This window comes from Sorex fumeus, unplaced genomic scaffold, assembly GCF_029834395.1.
Source record: "Sorex fumeus unplaced genomic scaffold, SorFum_2.1 ptg000169l, whole genome shotgun sequence".
In the NCBI taxonomy this organism is placed as follows: Eukaryota; Metazoa; Chordata; class Mammalia; order Eulipotyphla; family Soricidae; genus Sorex; species Sorex fumeus.
Window position 1 is genome coordinate 9,605,697 of NW_026606226.1, and position 26,367 is coordinate 9,632,063.

General features: G+C 40.4%; 1 protein-coding gene across 1 annotated transcript; it reads left to right on the forward strand.

Moving 5' to 3' along the window:
• The first annotated feature begins 934 nt into the window (after positions 1–934).
• Positions 935–25,804, forward strand: CUNH11orf65 (chromosome unknown C11orf65 homolog). Its single transcript, XM_056107613.1, has 7 exons — positions 935–1,015; positions 5,221–5,313; positions 11,005–11,058; positions 11,195–11,395; positions 13,703–13,833; positions 14,111–14,281; positions 25,538–25,804. Exons 1-7 carry the CDS (start codon positions 935–937, stop codon positions 25,572–25,574), a joined length of 768 nt encoding a protein of 255 aa, XP_055963588.1. The 3' UTR covers positions 25,575–25,804.
• Positions 25,805–26,367: the final 563 nt, after the last annotated feature.

Consider the following 26,367-nt stretch of genomic DNA (forward strand, 5'->3'; position numbering starts at 1 on the left):
ATGTGGTGTGGTAATTATGGAGAATGGTCAGGGAGTGTTTTATGATGTTTTGCGTGGCCGCTTTTGCAGCCACACAGTCCAGGAACATGTTTACTCATATGTGAGGCTCGGCCCGAGAGTGTGGGGAGTGGCCTGGAGCGTAGTGGCGGTTGGACTGTGGAGGTTTTCAGCTGCTGGAGCTGGGTCCCTTGGGTTGGGAGGGCTCTCACCTGATCCCTTTGGGGCATCCTGTGTGAAACAGCCTGGTGCGGAGGCCGCTTTATGGGGCCTCATTTTATGCTCCCTTATGAGAGAAGCAGCCGTGTGATCTGGTTGGTGGCCAATGATGACATTATCTGGTGCTGGCAGGAGGTGACTTATGGGTGTGACCCCCTGGGTCGCCGGAGATGGGGGAAAGCGGGCAGAGGATCTCCGCTCCTGGTCCTATTGAGCCCAGAGTCCAGGGTCACAAAGTTCCGCATTACCTGTTCTGTAGGACTTCACTGATGCGTGAGGCTCGGCCCCAGCATGTGGGGAGCGGCCTTGAGTGTAGCACAGGTTCCCGCCTACCTCTGCGCAACAGGCCCTAACTGCGTCTTTTGATCTCTTTTGAGATGTATGGGTCTCTGAAATAAGGACAATAAATGAACTTATAACTGAGCCGGAGGCGGTTTGTGGGTGTGTCTCCCACGTACCTTTTGGCCGTTTTATTTCTTGGTAAACTTAGCTCCCAAGTTGTTGGGGTCTGGCCAAAGGCACAGCAGCAATTTTGGCGTACCTGGAAGTCTGAAGGTACCATGAGGCTGCTGATGCAGGCGCCACACAGGTACAAGCTGACCTGCTGGCGGCATCATACCCCTCTCTATTTTTATTGTGTCCTTGTGGCAGTGTCATAGAGAGCATATAAAATAATTTTGAACATACCCCTTGACTTATTTTCTTTTAGGATTTTCAAATGTCGTGGAAAGAGGAACTAGAAAATTTGAAGAGAGAGAGAGCTGCTAGAATCATTCAGAAGGCCTGGATAAATTTCCTTGTGAGCTTTCTTCATGAATTTCTTCAGCTTTATCAAGATATAATTTATTTATTCTGACATTTACCTGTTAAAAGAATATATTTCAATTTTTTTAGAATATTTATAGAGTTGTATACATTAGTTTTAAGAGTAGACAATTTTTAAGTTTCAAAAACTTAACACCTTATTGGTGTCATAAATGTATAAGTTCCTTATCTGGGCCAACCACTTTAAATTTTTTTTTCTTTTTGGGTAACATATGGCAATGCTCAGGGGTTACTCCTGGCTTTGCACTTAGAAATTACTCCACAGCAGTGCTGGGGGACCATATGGGATGCTGGGAATTGAACCCGGGTTGGCCGCATACAAGGCAAACACCCATTAAACTATCACTCCAACCCAAATAATCTATATTTTTAACAGTTTCTATTAGTCTGTAGCACTGTCCTCCCGTTATTCATCGATTTGCTTGTGTGGGCCCAGTAACATCTCCATCATAAGACTTCTTGTTACTGTGTTTGGCATATTGAACATGTCACGGGTAGCTTGCCAGGCTTTGCCGTGCAGGCGAGATACTCTCGGTAGCTTGCCGGGCTCTCCGAGAGGGGCAGAGGAATCGAACTTGGTTCAGCCAGGCCAGCTGCTTACAAGGCAAATGCCCTACTGCTGTGCTATCACTCCAGCCCTCTATTAGTCTACTTCTTATCAATACTTAAGCTTTTCTGTATTTTTAAACTTTTCTTTCACATCTAAATCCAGCCAACCACATACCTTTGAATACTTTTATTTTCCATGCTTTTCCTCTGCATTTTCATCCTTGTTCATAAGGAATTTCAGTAGGAAGTCTTGAATATAAACAAAAAACTGTGTTTCTCCACTTATATGTTTTAACAAATTGGTAAATTAAGCACTACTTGTACCCTAAGCCCTGATTTTTCACTGTGTCCTCAAATACCTCATTAAAATAGTATAACAAAAGTAAACAGAGAGAAGTGTGAAAGCAGATAAGAAATTTTTGTTAAACAAAATTTTTGTTAAACAAAAATAGCTGGTAACATCCTGTTGGACAAAACTGTGCAAAAATTGTGTTAATGACCTACCTGCCTAGAGACACTTGAGAGGGATTCGACGGAGAATCCTAGAACGGGAATCCTAGAAGGGATATAAATTATGAATTAGCTATTTAAAGGAGTTATGGGCAGGGAGCTAGTAAAGAGCTTATGTCATTTGCTTTGCAGGTGGCCAGACTTGGTTCCCTGAGCACTACCAGAAGTGATAGTGATGCCTGAGAACGTGCCTGAGAGCCCAAAATAAGCCTTGAGCACCTCCAGGTGTGGCCCAAAATCCAGTATAGTAAAATTAAAATAAAGAGAGGAACTGGAAGATAGTGTAGTGATTAGATGCATGCTTGGCATGTGCCTGACCTAGATTTGGCTCCTAGCACTATGCACTCTCCCAAGTGTCACTGCATGCAGCAGTAGAGTCCTCGGAGCACTGTAAGTGTTAAGTGTGGTCTGAGAGGCCCCTAGCACTGCCAGGGTGACGCAGGTATGCCCAGCACTGCAGAGCCTGAGCAGCAGCCCATCTTGTGCTATACCTGTCGGCAGAGTATTGCTGGTGGGCCCCTAGTAGGCCTTGAGCGTTGCTTGGGAGTGCCTTCCCTTTCATAATTATGTAAAAGGACAGAAAGAGGGAGATGGGGAAAAGTAGCTGAGCTACTCGCAGTAGTAGAGTGCGTGTGTTGCATGCTGAGGCCCTGGGTTCAATCTCCAGCCTAATAAAAGGGTTGGAGGGAGAATGACTGTAGTCAGTGTGCTTGGTTGAAGGACTTTGGGAAATTACTGTGCAGTGGTATCTGTTATCACTTTCATACTGAGAACTGCAGGTAAATGGATATTCATTGTTAAGCAAAAAACCAATAACGGTCAAAAAAATTAAAAGTCCTGAAGACTTATCTCTTAAAAAACAAAATACCAGTTCAGTAGTATAGTAGATAATTCATCTAGGTGTTGGAACAGTAGTAGGTAAATAAGAGATGTTAAAACACAGCATACTCAAGCTAACTCCCTGGAAGAATTGACACAAGTGTTCATTTTCAATAGCAGTGGAAGGCTAGAGAGATGGTACCGTGAGTAAGGCACTCGCATTGCATGCACCTGGTCCAGTCCAATATCTGACAGCACAGATACCTGAGCACCAAGGGGAAGAACGACTGAGTAGAGTCAGGAATAAGCCTTGAGCATCACTCGAGTGTGACTCCAAAACAAAAACTAAACTAAAGAGTAACAGAGGACATTCAAGATCACCTGATATTTTAGAAAATCCAGTAATGAAAGAAATAAAAATAATGGTCAATTCAGTTATATCAGGAAGATGAATGGCAGGGGCCATAGAAATAGTGCTACCGGTTAGGGGCTTGCCTTGCATGCATTTGACCTGCACCCCATATGGTCCCTGCCAGGAGGGAGCCCTGAGCACTGCTGGGGTGACCCAGAGACAGACACACAAAGAAAATAATTTGGTGCTGCTCGAGGACATTTGTTCAAACATGAAAAGTAGAAGGGTTTGTGAATCAGTAAAATTGCTGTAGGAATGAATAGGATTTTGTGTTAATAAAAGATAATGGAAAGTCCTGTTGTGCCAGAAGTTTTTCCTTTTACTTTTTCACCATAGTTGTACAAAATGGCTTCTATCCTTCCCTTCTTTCAGTTGAAGAAACTGAGCAAAGAGATTATATTACTTGTCTAGACTAATAAGTATTGACGATTAAACTCAGATAATTTCATGCGGTACTCAATAATCTTTTATTATTATTATTTTGTTTCCTGGACCACACCCAGCTGCTCTCAGAGCTTGCTCATAGCTCTCTATTCATGGATCCCTCCTGCTGATGCTGGGGGTGGGGGCACCATATATATATTGTGCTAGAGATCAAACTTGCGTCAGCTGAATGCAAGGCAAGTGCCTTACATGCTGTCCTATCTCCCTGACCTCAATATTCTTTTCTTTTTGGTGGCGAAGAGGGTCACACACCTGCGTTGTACTCAGGGCTTATTCCCTGCTCTGTGCTCAGGGGACCATATCGTATGGTCAGAGATTCAACTTGGATTGGCCACTTGCAAGGCAATCACCATACCTGTACTGTAGCTCTAACCCATATTCAATATTCCTTTATTTTTTTAAGTGAAGCAAAATCACTTAGAAGGAAATGAGAGAGAGAGAGAGAGAGAGAGAGAGAGAGAGAGAGAGAGAGAGAGAGAGAGAAGTATGTATTCAAGAGAGAACATAGCTTCTCTGGAAGAGGTACATGTTCAAGAGATGACACAGAATTGAAAGAGAAAGCCTATACTCTGTATTCTTTTTTTTTTTTTTTGCTTTTTGGGTCACACCCGGCGATACACAGGGGTTACTCCTGGCTCTGCACTCAGGAATCACCCCTGGTGGTGCTTGGGGGACCATATGGGATGCTGGGAACCAAACCCGGGTTGGCCCTTTGCAAGGCAAACGCCCTACCTGCTGTGCTATTGCTCCAGTCCCCTATACTCAGTATTCTTTTGTTTGTTTGTTTTCATGGTTGTGGGGTGGGTGCCACACCAGATGGTGCTCAGGGGTTGCTTCTGGCTTTGCATTCAGGAATCATTCCTGCTGGGCTTAGGGAACCCTATAAAGTGCCAAGAAGAGAACCTGCATTAGCTGCATCCAATGCAAGCACCTTAGCACTGTACTGTGACTCCGCCCCCCCCATGTTTGATATTTTTAATCACAAGATGTGCTTGCCTTTCTCTTAGTTTACTCTGAAGTATACAGAAGTGACCCAGTCAGAATTCTGAATATTTTATTATTGCTACTGATAAACTACAAATTTGAGGTTATTGTTTTTATGAGAATAAACTCACTATTGCTGGAACCAGGGAGATAGTGCTGAGGGTTAGAATGCATGCCTTACGTGCAAAAGTCTATAAATTTGATTCCCAGAACTGCATGGTACCTGAAGTTTTTCTTTTAATTTTTCATGAATAACCTTCCATGAATAACCCAACATATCCCCCAAGCATCACTGGATAGACCCAGAAAACAAGCCATAATTTTCTTACTTGTTCAAGAAAACCCTTTGTGGAAAATATTTCTAAAATCTAATATTTTGTTTTAACTTACTTGTGCTGGTTAGCTATTTAGAGGTAGAAAATCCAGTTTTTAACATAAAATATTCTATGTTTACACCTTAGAATGTTTCTGTATTTCAACAATTTAAAAGTTTAATTAATTTAAGAAGACAAGGGGAACCACGTCAGATAGTGAAATACATAAATCCTGTAGAGGTAAGAACACAATATTTTGCTAGAGCACCCTTGCCCTTTAAAAGTGTGGCATGGCTATTTTATTAAACCAGCGTACTTGTGTTTGTTTCTTTTGAAAACTTTATTAAAGCATTAAATGTATGTAGAGACATTTATAAAATATAACTGTTCAGCCCTTGAATTATTATAAGCCAAACTTTGTGTAATCATTATTTAGAGCAATGTTTTAATATTTTAAGCTTCTTTAGGTAGCTCTTCAAATCATTGCAAACTCCCTTTTCCGAAAAGACAATTATTATTTTAAGTTGCAGTTTTATACTTTAGTTTTCAGTGGTATAAAATTCTACTTAGCTTGCCAAAAGTATATTGATTTTACTTTTACAAAAGAACCAGAGTTAGTATCTTTGATTTTTCTCTGTTGATTTACTGCTTTATTATTTCCTTTCTTCTAACAATTTTGGATTTAATGCTCTAATTTTCCTACTCATAGAAGTTTAGATTTTTAAATTTCAAAACTTTTTGTTTTCTCATATATGTATTTAATGCTGTAAAATTTCTACTGAGCATTATTTTGGGTTTTTATTTTCTCATCTCACAATTTTGATGTTATATTTTTGTTGTCATTAATTTTAAATGTTTTTTAGGCCAGAGAAGAGTAAGGTGCTTGTTTTGTATGCAACTGACTACAGTTTGATCCGTGGCACTGCATATGGTCCCAGCCAAACTGCCATGAGCATTCCTGAGCTCAGACCAGGAATAGACCTTGAGCACTGCTCGGTATGGTAAAAAAACAACAATAACAAAAAGGTTTTTGTTGAGGAAGGCTGCACCAGGAGGTGTACAGGCATTGCTCCTGGTGGGCTCTGGGCAACATATGTGGTGCCGCGGCTCAAACCCTCTTTGGTCACATACAAGGTAAATGACTTATCCACTGTACCATCATTCTGTCCCATCCCCCAGTCCCCAAAGATAAGTTTTTAAAAGTGTCTCTTGAGAATGCTTATTCGTCCTATTCATTATGTAGAAATGTGCTATTAAATTTTCCAGTTATTTTTCCTTAATGATTTCTAGTTAAGTTTTATTAGGGTATGATTGGTTTGATTTCAAACCTTAAATTTATTAAGGTGTGAAAAAAATTTATTAAGGTGTGATGTCTCAGAATCTATTCTTTGTAAATGCTCCCTGTAAAATGCTCCTTGATAAAAAGGCCTATTCTGCTTTTTTGGGATTAAGTATTCTGTGTCAGTTAAATTCAATTCACTGATGGTAATATTCAAGTATGGCCTTACTGGTTTTTATTCTGTTGACTCTATTGAATACTAATAGAGGCATGTTGAAGTCTCCAAATATTTGTTTTCTCTACTTTTTCTTGTAGTTCTATTAGTTTTTGCCTTATGTATTTTTATGTTCTGTTGTTAGGTGCATTCATACTATGTCTTAGTGAATTGATTACAATGCATTATATAATGACCCTATTTCTGTCACTGTCACTGTCCCCCTGTTGTTCATCAATTTGCTTGAGCGGGCCCAGTAACGTCTCCATTATGAAACTTGTTGTTACTGTGGTAGGCATATTGAATATGTCACGAGTAGCTTGCCAGGCTTTGCGGTGTGAGCTAGATACTCTCCGTAGCTTTCCGGGCTCTCCGAGAGGGGTGGAGGAATCAAACCCCGCTTGGCCGGGCAGGTTGCACGCAAGGCAAACCCCGTACCACTGTGCTATCCTTCATCAATCTCCTTGCCGCAAATTCTACCTGTCTGGAATTAATGCAGCCGATCAGCTTTTGTGAACATGCATATAATTTTTGTTTCGTTTTTGGAGCCTTGGGGGCAACACCTGGTGATGCTCAGGGCTTATGTCTCTGAGCTCAGGGATCACTCTTAGCTCTGTGCTTGGGGGGCCATGTGTGGTGCCTGGGATTGAACCTGAGCTGCATGAAAGGCAAATGCCTTAACCTTCTACTATCTCTCCAGCCCCTGATCGATTTTCATTTGGTTATTATGAATTTGAATTTATCTTTATCCATCCCTTGGCTTTTTAACTTTTGTCTTGATATCAAAGTAGACAACATAGGTCTTTTGACTGTCTCTGCCTTTCACTGTAATACTTAGATCAATGTTGTATAGAGTGATGATCAATAGTTTGATTGATAACTACTATATTGTTGTTTCCTATGCTGTTTGTTGTCCTTGCTTGTCCCTCCCCCTGACTCTTTTGGTCTAACCCTCTTTTTCTACTTTTTAAAAAAAATTAGTATTTTATACAGTTCTGCCATCTTTTTCTTGATGTATCCCATCAGTTATATTTCCTTTTTTGCTAGCAATTTATCTACTTAGATTTTCATCTCTTTTGGGGGGAGGGGGCTGTTGAGAATTTTTGGTCACATGCAGATGTGCTCATGTGGTCATTCAATACTCAGGAAATGCACCTGGTGGTGCTTAGGGAACCATGTGGTGCTGGGAATCAAACCTGGACCTTCTGCATTAGAACATGGGCTCGCTCCAGCCCATTAAACTTTTTCTGGCCCCGCTTTTACCTGATTTTGTTGACATAGAACACATAGTATATCTAATTTAAATAGCATTAGTCTACAAAATAACTGCAATATTTTTATTTTGCTTTATTTTGTCTTGTTGTGTGCGGGGCAGGACACCCAGCGGTGCTCAGGGCTTACTCTTGGCTCTGCATTCAGTAATTACTCCTGGTGGTGCTTGGGGGAACTATATGGGATGCCAGGGATCAAACCTGGGTCAACCAGGTGCAAAGCAAGTGCCCTACCTGATGTAATCTCTTTCTGGCTCCATCTCCCGGTTTTTCTGATGAACTTAAGTGACAAAATCATAGGAAAGGGACCTGCCTCATACACATAGTTTACTCCCACCCCCTATTTGAGCCTGCTGGAGGCAGAAGATAACAAATGAAGCTTAAATCTAATAAAATCTCTCATAGTCCTTCATGATTGAGAAATAGAAGGATGCATTAAAAAAAAAGAAAAAATTAGAAGTGGACAAAATAGATACAGGTTACAAAACTGCAGTCTACATTTAATCAAGCTCAGACTCAAATTAGATGAACATGATCATACCCTTATGTGAGTTCGTGTGCAACATGTTTGGTGGCTGAGAGCCACCTCCCAAGGCCTACCCAGCAGAGGAACCAAGAGACAGGAGACTCTCAGATAGATGGTAAAACTGGCCTGTTTACTGCAGAGCTATTAGCATACTTATAGACTTATAAAACATCTGAGGGGTTCAGAGTATATATGTGATTGATTATTTACAGAGATAAAGTGGTTTTGAAGGGGACAATTATCTTGAGGTGATTGACTCAAGGAGACACTGTCTCCCAGGGCTACAAGGAGAGATTTGCCCAGGGGTGACAAACATTATATTGCTTTTCTCTTTCCCTTGCTACTAGTACATATTAAACAATTAAGTTTACTTCTCATTAATACTTGCAGTTATTTGGATAAACCCAGTAAGAGATACCGATTCCAAAACTTATTTCTCTGGGCTCTGAGGGCAAGCAAAGTTTTTACTGTAAATCCCAGACTAAGTTCTCAAGCTGGTTCAGCTTATATTTCCCCCTGGGGTCTTCTCAACTCATAACGGCTTGTGTCAAGACCATGCTTTTATGCTTTCTAGACTGTCCCAATTTGATACCCGTGTAGCTTTGCTGTTCATCCTGGGTCCACCCAGGTCCTATGGTGGGATGCCCCATTTTGGGGTGTGTGTTAGGAACAACGGCAACTGAAGCCTGAGTCAAGTAATGATGACAGATGCCCAGGAGTAGATATAATTCAGAGTCAAATAAACTCCCAAGTATTAGGAGCACAGCATTAGCAGTACTTCTGTGTTTAAGCAACAAACATTGTTCTATAGTAAAATATGAAAAGGCTATAAGGGAAATAGGAGAGAAAGTAATTCACAAAGTCTAGAGTCACCAGAAGGTTTGACTTCTAAGTAGCCAAGCCTGACTTGGTGAATCTAGTAACTCACACAAAGGAAAATTAAAGATAAACTTGGGGGATTAGGGGTGCTTATAGCTTCTCTGGGAGGAGAAAAAGGGCAATTTACTGATAAAGACTAAAGCCCTTGGGGTTAAGTTCTAACACTCTTACCTTAACTGAATGAATAAGAAAGCATGAAAATCCATGGAGCTATACATTTGAGATTTGCCCACTTAATTGGAAAAATATTATATACATTCGATATGCCAAACACAGTAACAACAAAGTCTCCAATGGAGACGTTACTGGGCCCGCTCGAGCAAATCGACGATCAACGGGAGGGCCTTTACCTTTATATATATTAAAATTTTATAAATTGCTTAGCACGGTAGCACTGTCCTCCCGTTGTTCATTGATTTGCTCGAGCGGGCACCAGTAACGTCTCACAACAAATTGTGAGACTTGTTGTTACTGTTTTTGGCATATCGACTACGTCACGGGTAGCTTGCCAGGCTTTGCCATGCGGGCAAGATACTCTCGGTAGCTTGCTGGGCTCTCTGAGAGGGGCTGAGGAATCAAACCTGGGTTGGCCGTGTGCAAGGCAGATGCCCTAACCACTGCTATCGCTCCAGCCGAGCTTCAAATAGAAATCTTAAAACCGTTACTGTACATATATACATATACATTATATGAAGTGTCTATGTAAATATAAGATTGAGTCAAGAGAAAATGATTCATAACTAATGTCTTTTTTTTTTCTTTTTGGGTCACACCGGCAATGCACAGGGGTTACTCCTGGCTCTTCACTCAGGAATTACTCCTGGCGGTGCTCAGGGGACCATACGGGATGCTGGGAATCGAACCCAGGTCTGCCGCGTCCAAGGAAAACACCCTACCCGCTGTGCTATAGCTTCAGTCCCCATAACTAATGTCTTTTAGGTTTTATGGATGGAATAATTTAGGATAGCATCTATTTTCTCGCCTAACTTAATATATCCGGAGAAAAGGTTGAACTATGTCTCATAGAGGACCAAGTGGGTTTTCTCCCCCTACTTTCTACTTGGTGTACTGAAATGTCGAAGACTGAACTGAAGAGATAGGACAGGAGTCAAGAGGTTTGCCTAATGTGCAACTGGCCCTGATTTGATCCCAGCATTGCACATGGTTATCTCAGACAGTGCCAGTAATGGGCACTGAGCAAAGAGCCAGAAGTAGGCTCTGAGTACCAGTGGATGTGGCCCAAAACACAAAAAATAATAGCAAAATACATATAGAAGATCAAATATGTATAATTCTTAGAGAATTTAAACATGGAATTTTGGGGGGTTCTTTTGCCAACGTAATTTGGCATCAGTTTTCCTGCTATCAAGTAAACTTTTACTTACTGAGCTCTGTAAGAAATTTAATCTTAAAAAGAAAAGGAAAAACAAAATTTAATCTTAAGGGGCAGGAAAAATAGTACCGGTGGTAAGGTGCTTGCTTTTCAAGAGGCTGACACCAGTATATTCAATCCCCAGCACAGTGTATTAGGCATTGGGCACTGCCAGGTGTGATTCTTCTCACAGAGCCAGGAGTAAGCACTGAGCATAATTGGGTGTGACCTCCCAGCTCCTCCCAAAGAAACTAAACATTAAAATATTTTAAAATTTGAAATTATTTGAGATTCTTTCACTTGTTTCAAAGTTAATATCAATAGCTATTTTTACTTTAATGGAGTGAGAAGTAGAATGATGAAGAGTAATATGTATTTTTTTTTTAATAGGCAGAGTTTCTAGATTCTGCTGCAGGCATTCAAGTACGATTCAGATTAGGTGGTGTAAGTATGAATGATTTCTTACTTAGTGGTTTAAATTACACTTCACATTTATATGAAATTTAAAACATGTGATAGTTTTGAAATGTAAACCATTTTAATACGTGAGATGACAATGACTGAACTTTTTTATCTACAGACTAAATTTCCACCTGGTATATACTATAAAATTTTCACTCACAGACATATTGAAGATCTATGTGCTAATAGCCCTAGAGATTACACGAAACTTCCAGGAAAATATACTTCTCATATTAAAAGTGGTCATCTTCAAGAAGAGGATCATAAAGGCTGGTATCGTCGTATAGAGAACAATGGTTGGAGGCCTGTGTCTGAGAGAGTTGAGTGGAATAATAGTAATTATTTTAATCTATATTTGGAAACCTAAGCTTTTTGAAAATCAGTTTTAAATGATTTTCCTAAGTAAAAAATCCTTATAATTTAACTGGAGCGATAGCACAGCGGGTAGGGCGTCTGCCTTGCACGCAGCCAACATGGCCGACCCGAGTTCGATTCCTCCGCCCCTCTCGGAGAGCCCAGCAAGCTCCCGAGAGTATTCGATATGCCAGACACAGTAACAACAAAGTCTCCAATGGAGACGTTACTGGGCCCGCTCGAGCAAATCGACGATCAACGGGAGGGCCTTTACCTTTACCTTAACTGATAAAATCTGCTTAACAACTCCCGCATTACTAATCGTGCTTCAAGATACAGAGATTTTTCCCCCCTTACATTTACTCCTACTTTTAGTAATCAGTTTTGAATCTAAGTCATCTTTGGATAGTCTGTAGTACTCCTCAATTTACAATCTTTATACAAAGCAAAATTGAAGTTGTTTAATCCTCAAACTAGAGATGCAAGTTTTGGAAAACAACATGACTTTAATTTTCTCTTATAGAGCTTGTAGTAAGAAAGACCAGGGAGAAATCTTTTGAAATTTGATGATGTTGGAGAATTTAATATGTACTCGCATATGGGACCTGAATGATAGTACAGTGGGGAGAGCACTTACCATGCAGCTGATCAGAGTCAATCCCTGGCATCTCAGATGGTCCCCCAAGTCCACCTGGAGTGATCCCTGAGTGCAGAGCCATTGAGCACACAGTGTGTGTTCCCCTCCCCCCCCCTCAAAATAAAATAACATATACTCATATGATCTTAACAATCATATGTGTGTGTGTATTTTGTTTTGGAGCCATACCAAGTACTGCTCAGGGCTTACTCCTGGCTCTGCACTCAAGACTCACTCCTGGAGGGATTCAAGAACCATATGGGGCACCAAGGATTGAACCCAAGTTGGCTGTATGCAAGGGAACTGCCCTTACCCACTGTGCTATCACTCTGACCTCTCCCTAAACAATAATTTTAAATATTCATAACTCCCAGTGTATATATGGGACTCATAAATATTAATAACCATATTTAATCTCCTATTTGTTGGAATAATTTTAAGAGATTTGTAAGCTTATATCTTTAAAGTTAAAATGACTGATTCTCTAGCTCTAGATTTTGATTAGATTCTATTTAGATTTTGTTTGGATAAAGATTCTTCACTCAAACATTCAATCTCTCGCAAACAACTGATAGAACCTGGTATTAAATAAGAAAACTGGAAATGATCGAAGTGTGATTTATTCATTCAGCAATCAGTGTCTCGGGCATTGTACTAGATGCTAGGGAAACAATGGTAAATAAGACATAGTACTTTCCCTCAAGTAGTTTACCTTTAAATTAGGGAGACAGTGACAAAATAGAATATTTCAATACAGTGCAATACATAATTCTTTGTTCTATTTTGGGGGGTTGGGGCACTACTCAATGCAAAACCAAGGGTTCATGTACTCTCTCTCTGGCCCAATACATTATGTGCTTTAATAGGGATGAACATAGAGTGTATGGAAGATAGCAAACTTTCATCCTTGTTATTTAATGTTTATGTGTGGTGAGAGAGTGGAAAGAAATAGGAAAATAGAGCTAGAGAGATAGTTCAAATAATTGAGCACATACTTTGAATGCAGGAGGCCAGGGTCTGATTCCTGGCACCACATGGTCCCCTGAGCAGTGCCAGTATAGAGTGCAGAGCTGGGTATCGCCCCTGAATTCCACTCTGGTTTGGTCCCCCCAAAAATTAGGGAGAGGAGAGAGGAAAGAGCGGGAGAGAAGAGAGAGAGACAGAGAGAGAGAGACAGAGAGACAGAGAGAGAGAAAGAGAGATGGGGAGAGAGAGGGAGAGAGAGAGAGAGAGAGAGAGGGAGAGAGAGAGAGAGAAAAGAGAAAGAGAGAGAATATTGGTTCTGACTTTTTTTCCATTCTTGGAACGACATGGCCATTCTGAGTGTGGCCTTGGAGGTTCCTGAGCACCGTTGGAGTGGCTTGGGGTACTCTTAGCACCACAGGGCTCAAGCGGCACTGCATCTTTAGGCCCTAGCATTGAATGCCCTCTTGGTAGATGGAGAATTGTCAGGAGAGGCTCTCAGGCCCTGAGCACCACTTGGAAGCCTTCATCCCCTCCAACCAGGCTCTATTCTTTCTTCTGTTTCTACCTTAACATATTCTTACTGAACAGAAACTCTTTTCTGTAGCCAGGTAATCTCACAATCAGTGTCTCAGTGTTTTGTATATAGTTTGTCCATTCATTTCTCAATAGTTTTGGATATCCACTGAAAATGATATAATAGACAACAATAAAGAAAGAGAATTCCATTTCTCTAAACTGAAGAGAAAGCAAGATCTGGAAAAGAAAAGAAAAATTAGAAAAATAGAATGGATGAAGCAAATGTAAGTTAATGAATTACACTTAGTAGAGAAGAATTTGTATTTAATGTTTTTTTAATGCTACATATATTAACTACATGTCATTTTTGGTTTAGATATATTTGAATTATATAGGATGATATATATAGTTTAATTAAAATACATAGTTTTATATCATGGATATATATGAACTGTTTATAGCATGGATGTATAGTAACTGTTTTTATAGTACAGATATATATTAACTACAGCTATCACCTATTCCAAAGAATTCACGTATTGCTTCCTTTCCTCTATTCAGGTACTATGCAGGATCCCTGAAGGCTAATTCAACAAATTATAGGACTCTAAGTTTAATTAACACTGCAACAAAAGGACTAATAAAAGCTATTGAAGATGGAGGAATTGATTCTGTGATGGAGTGGGAAGTGGATGAAGTGTTGAACTGGACAAATACGCTGAATTTTGATGAGTAAATACATATTGCTATTTTGGGGGAGCACGAATAGGCATCATATGTTTTCCTCTCTAACATTTCCCACCCCTTTGTTGAATCTTCGAGCCTCTAACATAGTCTTTTTATTTTTTTAATTTTATTTTTATAAAGTTGTTAACAATAATTTATACATTTAATATTCCAACATCAATCCCACCACCATTATACCTTCCCACCACCATATTTCCAATGTTCCCACCCCGCCCCCCAAGTCTGCCCAAAGCAGGACCTAAATACAATTTTTTTGTATTGTTATCGAACATAATCTCTTTATTTTTTCATTTTTTAAAATTTTATTTATTGAATCACTGTGAGAGCAGTTACAAAGCTTTTGGGTCTAAGTCTCGGTCATACAATGAAACACCCGTACCTTCACCAGTGCCCATTCTCCACCACCAAAAACCCTAGTATATCCCCATCCCACACCCTCCCTCCACCTGTGGGGCAGATGATTTCCACATTACTCTCTCTCTACTTTGATCACATTCAATATTTCGACACCAGACCCACCATTATTATTTGAGATTTTACCCCAACACTCAGATATGCTGAAAAGGCAACAATAGACAATTTGTGTTCTATTGCTGGTTATGAATAACATATGATGTTGCGTGGCTGCAGTAGGGCCATGTGATTTTGAAATTCCGAAATTTTAAAAAAAATTTTTATAATTTATTTATTTATTGAATCACTGTGGGAAAAGTTACAAAGTTTTCAGGTTTAGGTCTCAGTCATGCAAATATCAAACACCTTTCCCTTTACTAATACTTATTTTTTACCACAAAGAACCCCAATAAAACCCCACCCCCACCCCTCCCAATGCCTGTGAGGCAGATGAATTCTAGTTGACACTCTATCTGCTTTGATTAGATTCATTGTTTCAATAAAAGATGCACCACTGTTATTTAGAGTTTACCCCCTCCCCCCAAATCAGACATGCTGAGAAAGCATTGTGAAGTGAGTCGCTTTCTACAGCTGGGTTCAAGAATTAAATGTTGGTTTTGGATTTCCGCTATTTTGCTAATTAACCCTGGAAGTATTTCTACTGAGAGTCAGATAATTAAGAGATTGGTTTCTGTGCTCTGGAGTCATGGCCGTGCTGGAGAGCCGCTCGTGGGGGGCAACTGGTGGCCTCGGTAGGGCGTGAAGGACGGACCGGAACCCATGAGGTTTTAGTCGCCCCCACACCCCCGGCTCACACCTGCTCTCCACAAGGCTCCCATGTGGCCGCCATCTTCTTTCCAGAGAGGAGAGGGTGAATGGGGCAACACCCTTTCCCCTCCAGGCAGACATGATGGCCTGAATTAACGCATAGTCCGTTCACTTTTCTGCTCCAAGCTGCTGGGTTCTGCATTAAGTCCTTGTGCTTCTGGGGCTGTGGCCGTGCTCCAAACTTAACTCTGATTTTCAGGGAGAAACGTTGGGTGATTTACTTCCCATTGATCACTTTGTATATATAGAGATGTCGTGGGGCCGCATGAGCGGCCGCGCAGTTTGGAGGAAAAGTCGTAGTTCCCACATACTCGAGCTATGCTTGTGGAGGCTTCTGGTCACCGGGGTTCCATCTGGGGGAGGTGGGATGCGGCACCTACCCCATCTGGGACTTCCCGGTGATCTCGGCTCTTTTTGGAAGCTGGTGCCTTCTCCGGGAGCTGTGGAGCCAGCCCTCCATGTGGCCCTTTTCTGAGGCTGTATCCGAACATAATCTCTTTAAACACACACACACACACACACGCCGCGCGCGCACACACGCACACACACACACACACACTATGGCTCAGCAGTAAAGCACATGTTTGGGGTCCTGAGAACTGAAAAAAATAAAGATCAAATTGGATAGAACACACATAATTATATATTATTCATCAAAAAATAAAAGAGGGAGAACCTTTGTAGCTCAGGTTCAGTTCCCTGAGCACCACTGGGAGTAGTCCTAAAACAGCCAGAAATAACTCCTGAGCACTGCTTCATGTGGCTCAAAAACAGAAAAGGAATAATCTAAAAGAAAAGAAAAAAATATCTTTTCTTCTGAAATTATGTTCTTATGCCTCCAATCATCATTATGTCTACCTTTGGAATTTACAAAGTTTAAGAATGTGGAACTTGGGGCTGGAAAAATAGTACAGCAGGTAAGGCACTTGCCTTGCATGGGGCTGACCTGGGTTCAATTCCCTAGTACTTCATAACCCCATCATGTGTGATTCCTGAGCACAGAGCCAGGAGTAAGTCCTAAGCACTGCTAGGTTTGGCCCAACCCCCTGCCCCCCAATGTAGATAGATATGTAAAGTAAGTAAGTAAGTAAAGGCCCTCCCGTTGATCATCGATTTGCTCCAGCGGGCCCAGTAATGTCTCCACTGGAGACTTTGTTGTTACTGTGTTTGGCATATTGAGTACATCATGGGGAGCTTGCCAGGCTCTGCCATGCGGGCGAGATACTCTCGGCAGCTTGCCGGGCTCTCTGAGAGGGGCGGAGGAATTGAACTCGGGTCGGCCATGTTGGCTGCATGCAAGGCAAACGCCCTACCACGTTTCATATATATAGCACTATAGATATGAAATTAATGAAATTCTGTGGCTTAAGTAGAAGTGCACACGCCTAACATATGTAAGGTCCTGAGTCCCATCCTTGACCCTGCATGCTACCCCTTCCCAAAGACTAAGCAGGTGTGATAGCCCTAATCTTCCTGTATGAGATGTCAAGAATAATAGCTCTAGGAAATTGTTTTTAAAAAATTTCATGTGAGGGGAATTTAAAAATATTTAGAATAAGCACTTTTTGTTTTTAAGTGCCAGGGATTGAACCCAGCACCTCACAAGATAGAGGAAGGCTAACGCTCTATCTCTGAGTTACATCCCCAACTTGAGAAATGGTTAATATAACCAAGAGTATTGCACTCAGAATCACAATAAATTCCTACTTCATATCTAAGAAGATATGTGTAGTAGTAAGTGTTGGCAATAATGAAAAAAAAACTGGAATTCTTTCATACTGTGAATAAGAATGTATATTGTGTATAGTGTATAGCCATTTTTAAATTTAGTGTATAGCCAAATTTAATTAATTTTTAATTGAGGTAACCTGGTTTAGAACAGTACCATTTGTGCTTTAGTATATAATGTTATTGCACCAAAATTTCCATTGCAGTGCTAGTACCCCTCTGCTACTGTCTCTAGGTCCCGTTTTTCCCCTTTTTAAAAAGAAGTATTATACTGGGGCCAGGAGATGGTACTGTGGGTAGGGCATTTGCTTTGCATGAGGCCAACCCCTCCCTGGTACCCTCTGTGGTCCCTCTGAGCCTGCAAGGAGTGATCCCTGAACATAGCCAGGAGGAAGCCCTAAGCACCACCAGGTATGGTCCCCATTTTTAAAAAAGTAATATAGTTTTAAACAACATGGTTGTTACAATTCTATTAATGTTTATGGGTTTGAGGTATAAAGTTATTGCACCTCACTGCCATCAAAGTGGCGAAGACCCTTTTTGGCACTTTGTATCATTTCTAGTTACCTCTTCATTATCCTCTCCCTTCTCAACTGTTTGGTAATTTGAAGTTTGTAATCCAAGGTCAAGGCTTTGTCATTATTTGATACTATCCTCTAGTTTTGTTTTTCTGTATACCACATATACCACAGATGAAGGAGATTATTGGTATTTATTTACCGATTTGATTTATTTAGCTTAACATCCACAAGATCTTACCTTTCATTATAGCTTAGTATTCCACTGTCTATACAAACCATGATTTCTTTCCTTTTTTTTTCTTTGTTGGGAGCACACCCCACAGTGCTCAGGGGGCTATACTGACTTTGTGCTTGGGAGTTCACCCCAGGTGGTGCTCAGGAGAACATACAGTTCCAGGAATTGAACCCAGACCCCTTGCATGCAAAGCAGTCCAGTCCATTGAGCTATCTCCCTGGCCCTACCATAACTTCCTCAGCAACTCATCTATTGTTAGATATTTGATTGCTTCCAGATCTTCAGTATTGTAAACGGCACGGTAGTGAATATAGGTGTGCTTTTATCTTTTCAAATTAGTATTATTTAGCTCTCATGATACATACCAAGGAATGGAATTTGCTAGATCATTTAGTAGTTTTAATTAATTCTTGAGAAGTTTTTGTGCTGTTTTTCATATAGACTAAATCAGTTTATAGTTCCACCAACAGTGAATGTTTTTTCCCCACATCCCTACAAAACTGGTTGGTTGTAACCTTTGAGATATAACCATTCTCACTGGTGTGAGGTTATATTTAGTTTTTATTTGCATTCTTTTATAATTACTGATGCTGAATACTGTTGGCCACCTGAATGTCTTTTTTGTCTGATCAAAATTACTCTCTAGATTTTTGAGGGGATTTTTATTGTTGTTTTAGGTTGATGGTAGCACCATTGTTATCCTTTTCTTTACCAGTGGAGTTGAGTCATTGGTGTCAACTTTGAAGTTATTTTCATGGTTACTTTATTTTTTTTATTGTATTTTGTGTGTAACTTCAAGGTATTTAGTTCATTTTATGTTTTGTGTGTGGTATGTGACAGTCCAGTTTTAATTCTTTTCATTTGACTAACCTTTTGCCCTTCATTCATTGAGGCTTTCTTTACTCCACTTTAAACTCCTTTTGTAAATTTACTGTCATATACATATACATACATACACACACACATATATATAATTATACATTCAGGTATAATTTTGGACTCAAATTCTAATCTGTGGTCTAGAGTCTGCTTTTATTCCAGTATCACACTGTTTTTGATTACAATAGCTTTGTAGTCCAGGAATGCAATGTGTCCCATCCTCTCCTTTATCAAGATTGCTTTAATTTTATATATAAATCAACACTATTTGATTTTACTTAAAGAATGCTGTTGAAATTTTGATAGGGATTACATTGAATCTGTATATGACTTGAGTAGGATGGTCATTCTGAGATTGCTAATTTTTCTAGTCTGTAATCATGACATATCTTCCCATTTTTAATGTCTTTATTTTTTTTAATAGTAACATCTTTTTTCTTTGGTTCTTGGGTCACACCCAGCATTGCATAGGGATTATTCCTGGCTCATGCACTCAGGAATTACTCCTGGCGGTCCTTGGGGGACCATATGGGATGCTGGGAATCGAACCTGGGTCGGTCGCATGCAAGGCAAACACCTTACTCACTGTGCTATAGCTCCAGCTCCATAACATCTTTTTTTGATGTATGTCTTTCACCTCATTTTTATTTGCTTTGGTGTTATTCATTGTTTTGGTGGGGGGCACACATAGCAGTGCTCAGGGCCTATTCTTGGCTCTGTGCTTAGGACTCATTGCTGGGGGTGCTTGAAGGACCATATGCATGCAGTAAGAGATCAGGGTTGGTTGCATGCAAGGCATCTGCCAAAACCTCTGTACCATCTCTTCAGCTCTTACCTTCTTTTAGAGTTGATTGTTAGGTATCAGGTTTTAATTATTTGGGAAGAAGGGAATGTTCCAAACAGTACTCAGGGGACCTGTGGACATTGATTGAAGATATTCAGTTCTGTTGCATAAAATTAATGATGGAGTCCAGAGACCAGCAGGTAAGATGCTTGCTTTGCATGCAGCCAACCTAGGTTCAATCCCCAGCAATCTGTATATATGGTTCCCTGAGTCCTCCAGGAGTGAGTCCTAAGTGCAGGCTATGAGTAAGCCCTGAGCAGTGCTGAATATGGTTCCAAAACAAAAGAAAAGTAAAAACTTGATGGTTCAGTGCTTGAGCTGACAGTCAGGTATTACTCAGAGCCAGCTGGTAGCCACCCTGGTGCTGCACCAGGACCACCAGAGCTATACTTGATGGTGTTCACATGGATGGTGGGGGGCATAGGGACATGCAACTTCTGAGCTCTAATTTCTGAGGTCCGACTTGGGGTCTAATGCATGCAAGATGCTCTTTGAACTAGCTTCCTGTTCCTGGTACTTGGGTTTTTTGGATTCAACTGTGAATAGGTTTTCTTTTTTTGTTGTTGTTTTTAAGTGTTTTTCTCTTCTACATCATTGCATATAGAATGTTGTAGATTTATGTGTCTTGGATTTTATAACCTCCACTTTACTTTGTATCTACTTTATAATCTTCAAATAGTGACAATTTAACTTCTTTTCTAATTTTAATTCCCTTAATTTGGTTTTCTTTCATAGTAGTTCCATACTATGATGAATAACACTGCTAAAAGTAGATGTCCTTTCCTTGCAACTGAAAGTAGAGTGATGATGGCTTTCAGTTATTGAGTGTGATAATGAGTTTGTTTTGTATGACCTTTACTATATTGAGATAAATTACTTCTATCTTCATTTTGTTGAGCTTTTTAATCTTAACTCATACCCAGTTGTGCTCAGAACTGGCTCTGTGCTCTGGAATCACTTCTCACAGGGCTTGCAGTACCATATGTGGTGCCAGGGATCAACCTGGAGTCAGTGGCATATAAGGCAAATGCCATATCTGCTATAGTATCTCCCGGCTCCTGTTATTTTTACACTACCATTTGCCAGTCTTTACTTTGATAGCCTGTGTTTATCATGAAAGTTCAAGTGTCTCTTGTAATCAGCAGAAAGTTGATTTTCTTCTAGTCTTTTTCTCCACTCTGTACACATCTCTTGGCTGGTGAGTTAAGGACACTGGCGTTTGTAAAATCATGATAATACAAGAATTTGTCTATTTTTTAATATGGATTCATGTAGATCTTGGTTGCAATCTGGAGTTTATGCTTACTAATTCCTGACAGAGATTGTGGCTTTGAGTTTGTGTTGGTGGGGCTCTGCTGAACAAAACCCAAAAACAAACCAAAAAAGACTTATTGCCTGTCCTCTGTGGGCTGCTGCAATCCAATGGTGAGCTGTGACTTGAGCCCAGTTTAGGAAAAAGGTTGTTCTTCATGTGGATGACGGTGCCAAAAGCATGGAAACAGCCTGAAAAGAATGAAGATAGGTGGGGAGACAGGTGTCTGCTCTGGTGGGTCAAGAAAACAGTATCATCCTCTAATCTGAATAGCTTATTCTGGTAATTGACAAAAATTCCTAATGAATTCTATTATGGGGAAAGGAAGGGTTAAAAACATAATAACTAGGGCCTGAGAGATTGCTCAATGGGCTTAGTACTAGCTTTAAATGGGAGACAGCCCAGGTTCAATTTGTTGCACCACGTGGGCCCCTGAGCACTACTGGAATGACCCCTGAGCACAAAGCCTAGAGTAGCCAACCGCTGCCCCCAGAACAAACACAAAACAGAATAAAATATTAAAGCTTGAAGAGACTGTGTTTTTATTTTCAATTCTATATGGAGTTGGAGATGAATATACTGATATTTTCTTTGATATACAATATAGATATATGATGTACCCAGATTATATATAATTTCTTGGATAAACCTTATTGGCTATGATACTGTCACTGCACAAAGCTAATTTTTCAATTCATTCTCTGAGTATTGTTATAATTTGGTATCAACTGGAAATTCTTAGAAAGTTTTTCTGTGAGACTTATACAATAATTTCAAGTGGAATTTAAAATAATTATTTCTGTAGTATTACTAATTTCAATCCTGACCACAGACTTTTGCACAAGCTTTCTTTAATTGTCATAGATATTAGGAATAAGCATCTTTTACCCATGTATTTAGGCTCATCGTAGCCTACTTTGTTATTAGACCTATGTTATTTTCTAGATATATCTAGTAGCTTAAGAAAGCCTGGTTTGATGAGAATTTCTTAATTTACCTTCAGGAGAATTGGTAACTACTAATTCTTTAAAGAGGATGCTTCAGAATCTATGGACAGGGGCCAGAGAGAAAATACAGGGCTCAAGGTACTTGCCGTGTATACTGCTAGTCATTTTGATCCTAGCACTGCATATGGTCTCATGAGCACAGCCAAGTATGGCCTAAAAAGCCCCAAATAGTTACAAACAAAAAAACAATCTGTGGACAAGTTTTCAACTGTTGTACCATGCATAAGTGTGGTCCATCATATTTTGTTTCTTCCCAAAAGTATTTGTGTTTTCCTTTTGTTATCACATATGGATGCTCTCCTAGAAAGAAATCAAGGGTATCCTTAGATGCACATTGCAACACTGAGTACACTGAGTACTCAGTATTTCAACTGTTATAATCTTGCAGAATAGAGTCAAGTTCAGTAATAAACTCAAGAACACTGATGAGCACTCTTGCAGATTCTATAGTATCCAGAGATATGTCACTGTTTGTGCTTAGGACATAAACAGCCCTTGATCATGACCACTGAGTCACCCATAATGCCACACGGTGGGTGTTGTGATCATGCTGCTGTTCACCCTGCTGGCTTCTCAGGGGCATATTCTCTACCAAGATAGCTGTTCGTTTTTCAGGATTTTCATATTTTTCAAGCAAGTAATTAATTTTGGGGGGAGAAACAGGTACCAAATATGTATGTCCTTGTCCCAGTTATGCATTTATCCAAATATATACCTGTCCCAGATATGTGTTTTTGTCTGGGGGGCACTTGGTGGTGGTCAGGGCTTACTCCTGGTTCTGTGCTCAGCGATCACTCCTGGTGGGGTTCAGGAGGCCATACAGCATGCCAAGGATGAATCCAGGTTGGCTGCATGCAAGACAAGCGCCCTACCCACTGAACTATCTCTCTGACCCTAGCCCTTCAAATATTCTTTTAACCCAATCAGTGAGAGTTCTTTGTGTATTTTATGGGCATTTTTAAGAAATACTCTTTTGATTGCTAAGACACATAGTTGTGTGGCCATTCTGAGTAGGGACTTCTGGACAACTGAAATGTTAAATTGTGGGACTGGAGAGATAGAATAGGGGTAAGGTGCTTGCCTTGCCTGCATCCCAAATACTACATATGGTCAGCTGAGCACCACAAGGGATCACTCCTAAGTACAGAGCCAGGGATTGGCCTTGAGCACTGCTGGGCGTGCTAAAACAAATTGGCCTCTGCTAAAGAGACCTGAATGTAATAGCTTACATTTACTTGTCACAGCAATGACAACACTGTTGCTCTAAAAGGTAAAGGTAAAGGCCCTCCCGTTGATCGTCGATTTGCTCGAGCGGGCCCAGTAACGTCTCCATTGGAGACTTTGTTGTTACTGTGTCTGGCATATCCAATACTCTCGGTAGCTTGCAGGGCTCTCCGAGAGGGGCGCAGGAATCGAACTCGGGTCGGCCATGTTAGCTGCGTGCAAGGCAAACGCCCTACCGCTGTGCTATCGCTCCAGCCCCATACCACCCTGAACACGCCCGATCTCGTCTGATCTCGGAAGCTAAGCAGGGTCGGGCCGGGTTAGTACTGTTGCTCTATCATATTAAAAAAACACACCCTTCAAATTGACACTGACATGTCAGAGACTTGGGTGAGTAATCTAGAACTAAGGAGAAAATTTTCTCCTGAATTTTTCTGCTATGAGTTTTTTTTTCCACACGATTCAGAAAATGATGGGGCCAGTTGAGATAGTATAGCTGGTAGGGTGTTTGCTTTTCATTTCAATCTCCAGCACCACATAAGGTCCCCAATTCCACCAGTAGTTATTCCTGAGTGCAGAGCCAAGAGTGTAAGTCCTGCGCTGCCAGGTATGCCCCCCAACCCTGCCAGAAAAAAAAAAGAAAGAAAAGAAAAGAAATCAAGATATTAGCTGAGGACAAGACCTTGTAGGAAGAACTGGATGTGAAAAAGGAAGATCAAGGGCATTAATAGCAGAGATGGTGGACACGGTTTCTGCACCTCCTCCAATAAGTTGTCTGAGGGATTGCCTTAGGAGCATGAGGGCTATTTTACAATGGGAAAGTTCTAATAATTAAAATTGTGGAACAATCCATTAGTCATCATTAATCCAATATTTTTATAGGGAAAGTGAAATTTTTAGAAGTGGACGCTAATGAATCTACTTATTCTTATAATTTGATTTATGAATTCTCATATAATGTGCTTAGGTATATGGCCAACTGGAAGGAAATTGCTACAAGCAAGTCATCAACTGACTTCAAAAGTAGGTATATTTAGCAATAGTTTATGGGTAATTCTTGTGTGTGAAATAGATATTTTTTTACACATATAAACATTTCTAAGCGTCTAACATTTCAGCACCATGACATATAAATATAGATGAATCTGCCAAGTCATTTTTATCTTGTTTTATGGGGGTCAGGGGTAGCCCATACCCAGCAGTGCTCAGCATTTATTCCTGACTCTGTGCTAAGGGCTCATTCTTGGTGAGGCTCAGGGAACACTATAATGTACATGCTAGGCAGTTGACTCACCCAATCTACTCTCTTTGGCCTCAATTTTACCTTTATGTGCCCCCCCTTTCCCACCCTCCCCCTGCCTCCATGGCAGACAATATTCCCCATAATCTATCTCTACTTTGGGGCATTATGGTTTGCAATGCAGACCCTGAGAGGTCATCATGTTTGGTCCGTTATCTACTTTCTGCACACATCTCCCATCCCGACTGATTTCTCCAGCCATCATTTTCTTAGTGATCCCTTATCTATTCCAGCTGCCTTCTCCCCTTTGCTCAGGAGGCAGGCTTCCAGCTATGGAGCAATCTATCTGTCCCATGTATCTACTATCCTTAGGTGTCAGCCTCATGTTGTTGTTTTATACTCCACAAATGAGTGCAGTCCTTCTATGTCTGTCCCTCTCTGATTCATTTCACTTAGTATGATACTCTCCATGTCTGTCAATTTATAAGCAAAGTTCATGACTTCATCTCTCCTGATAGCTGCATAGTATTCCATTGTGTAGATGTACCAAAGTTTCTTTAACTAGTCATATGTTCTAGGGCACCTGGGTTGTTTCCAGATTTTTGGCTATTGTGAACAGTGCTTCAATGAACTTATAGGTATAGATGTCATTTCTACTGTTACCACCAAATTTTAAAAGTAAAGTAAATCTCACAAAAATATGAGGAGGAAAGCTATTAGTCCTATTTTATATATGAGAATGTTTAGATTTAAGAGGTTAAATAACTTGCCTTAAATCACACAGCTAATTATTTAGTAGATAAGACCTCAAATCCAGGCCCTGCATAGACTTTTGTAGAGATAATGAAAGGTAGTGAAAAGTAGAATTAACTCAGAAAAATTGGGTCATTTATAATTCTACTTAACTAGGATATAAAGAAAATTGTGCTAAAAATGGTGAGAGGAATGTGGAATAGAGCTTACCTGGCCGTTTTGTAGTTTATCTGTATCATACCTGCCATTTTTCTAACCTTTTGTTATTCTTCTCTAGCTTTCCCTTTTCATCAAGTACATGGAATAATACATGAAGACTTTTCACAGGCAGGAATGGGACCATCAGATGATACTGCACATGGGAATACTGATGTAAAACCAACTTCTCATTCATGAACACTTGATTCCACATATGGAATATAACATATTTTCTTTTGAGCCAGAGTCCTTCAAATCCACGACTGATTTACCAGCCAGTAGAGTTTATTCAGACTAGAGTGACTTCTAAATTCTTGCCAGAGTATAGTTCATTTAAGCTAGGAAGTTTAAACAAATTGATTGTCAGACTAAATACAGCAGTCATGAAAAATGTCTGAATTATTCCTGGTATTATGAGAAACTGTAGTACTTACAATCATACTTAAATAAAGACATAATATATATAAAAATATTTGTATTATTTTCTTCTTATAATTTAGGTTGGGTTGGAGCGATAGCACAGCGGTAGGGCGTTTGCCTTGCACGTGGCCAACATGGCCAACCCGAGTTCGATTCCTCCGCCCCTCTCGGAGAGCCCGGCAAGCTACTGAGAGTATCTCGCCCGCACAGCAGAGCCTGGCAAGCTACCTGTGACGTACTCGTTATGCCAAACACAGTAACAACAAAGTCTCACGATGGAGACATTACTAGGCCCGCTTGAGCAAATCGATAAACAACGGGAGGACAGTGACAGGACAGTGACATTTAGGTTAAGCAGAGTTCTTTATCCATTTACTCACCATCCAAACAGACTTCTTACCAGACCTGAAGGCAATAGTACAACAGTAAGGGGTTTGCCTTGCATGTGGCCAACCCTGGTTCCATTTCCAGCATCCTATAAGGTCCCCT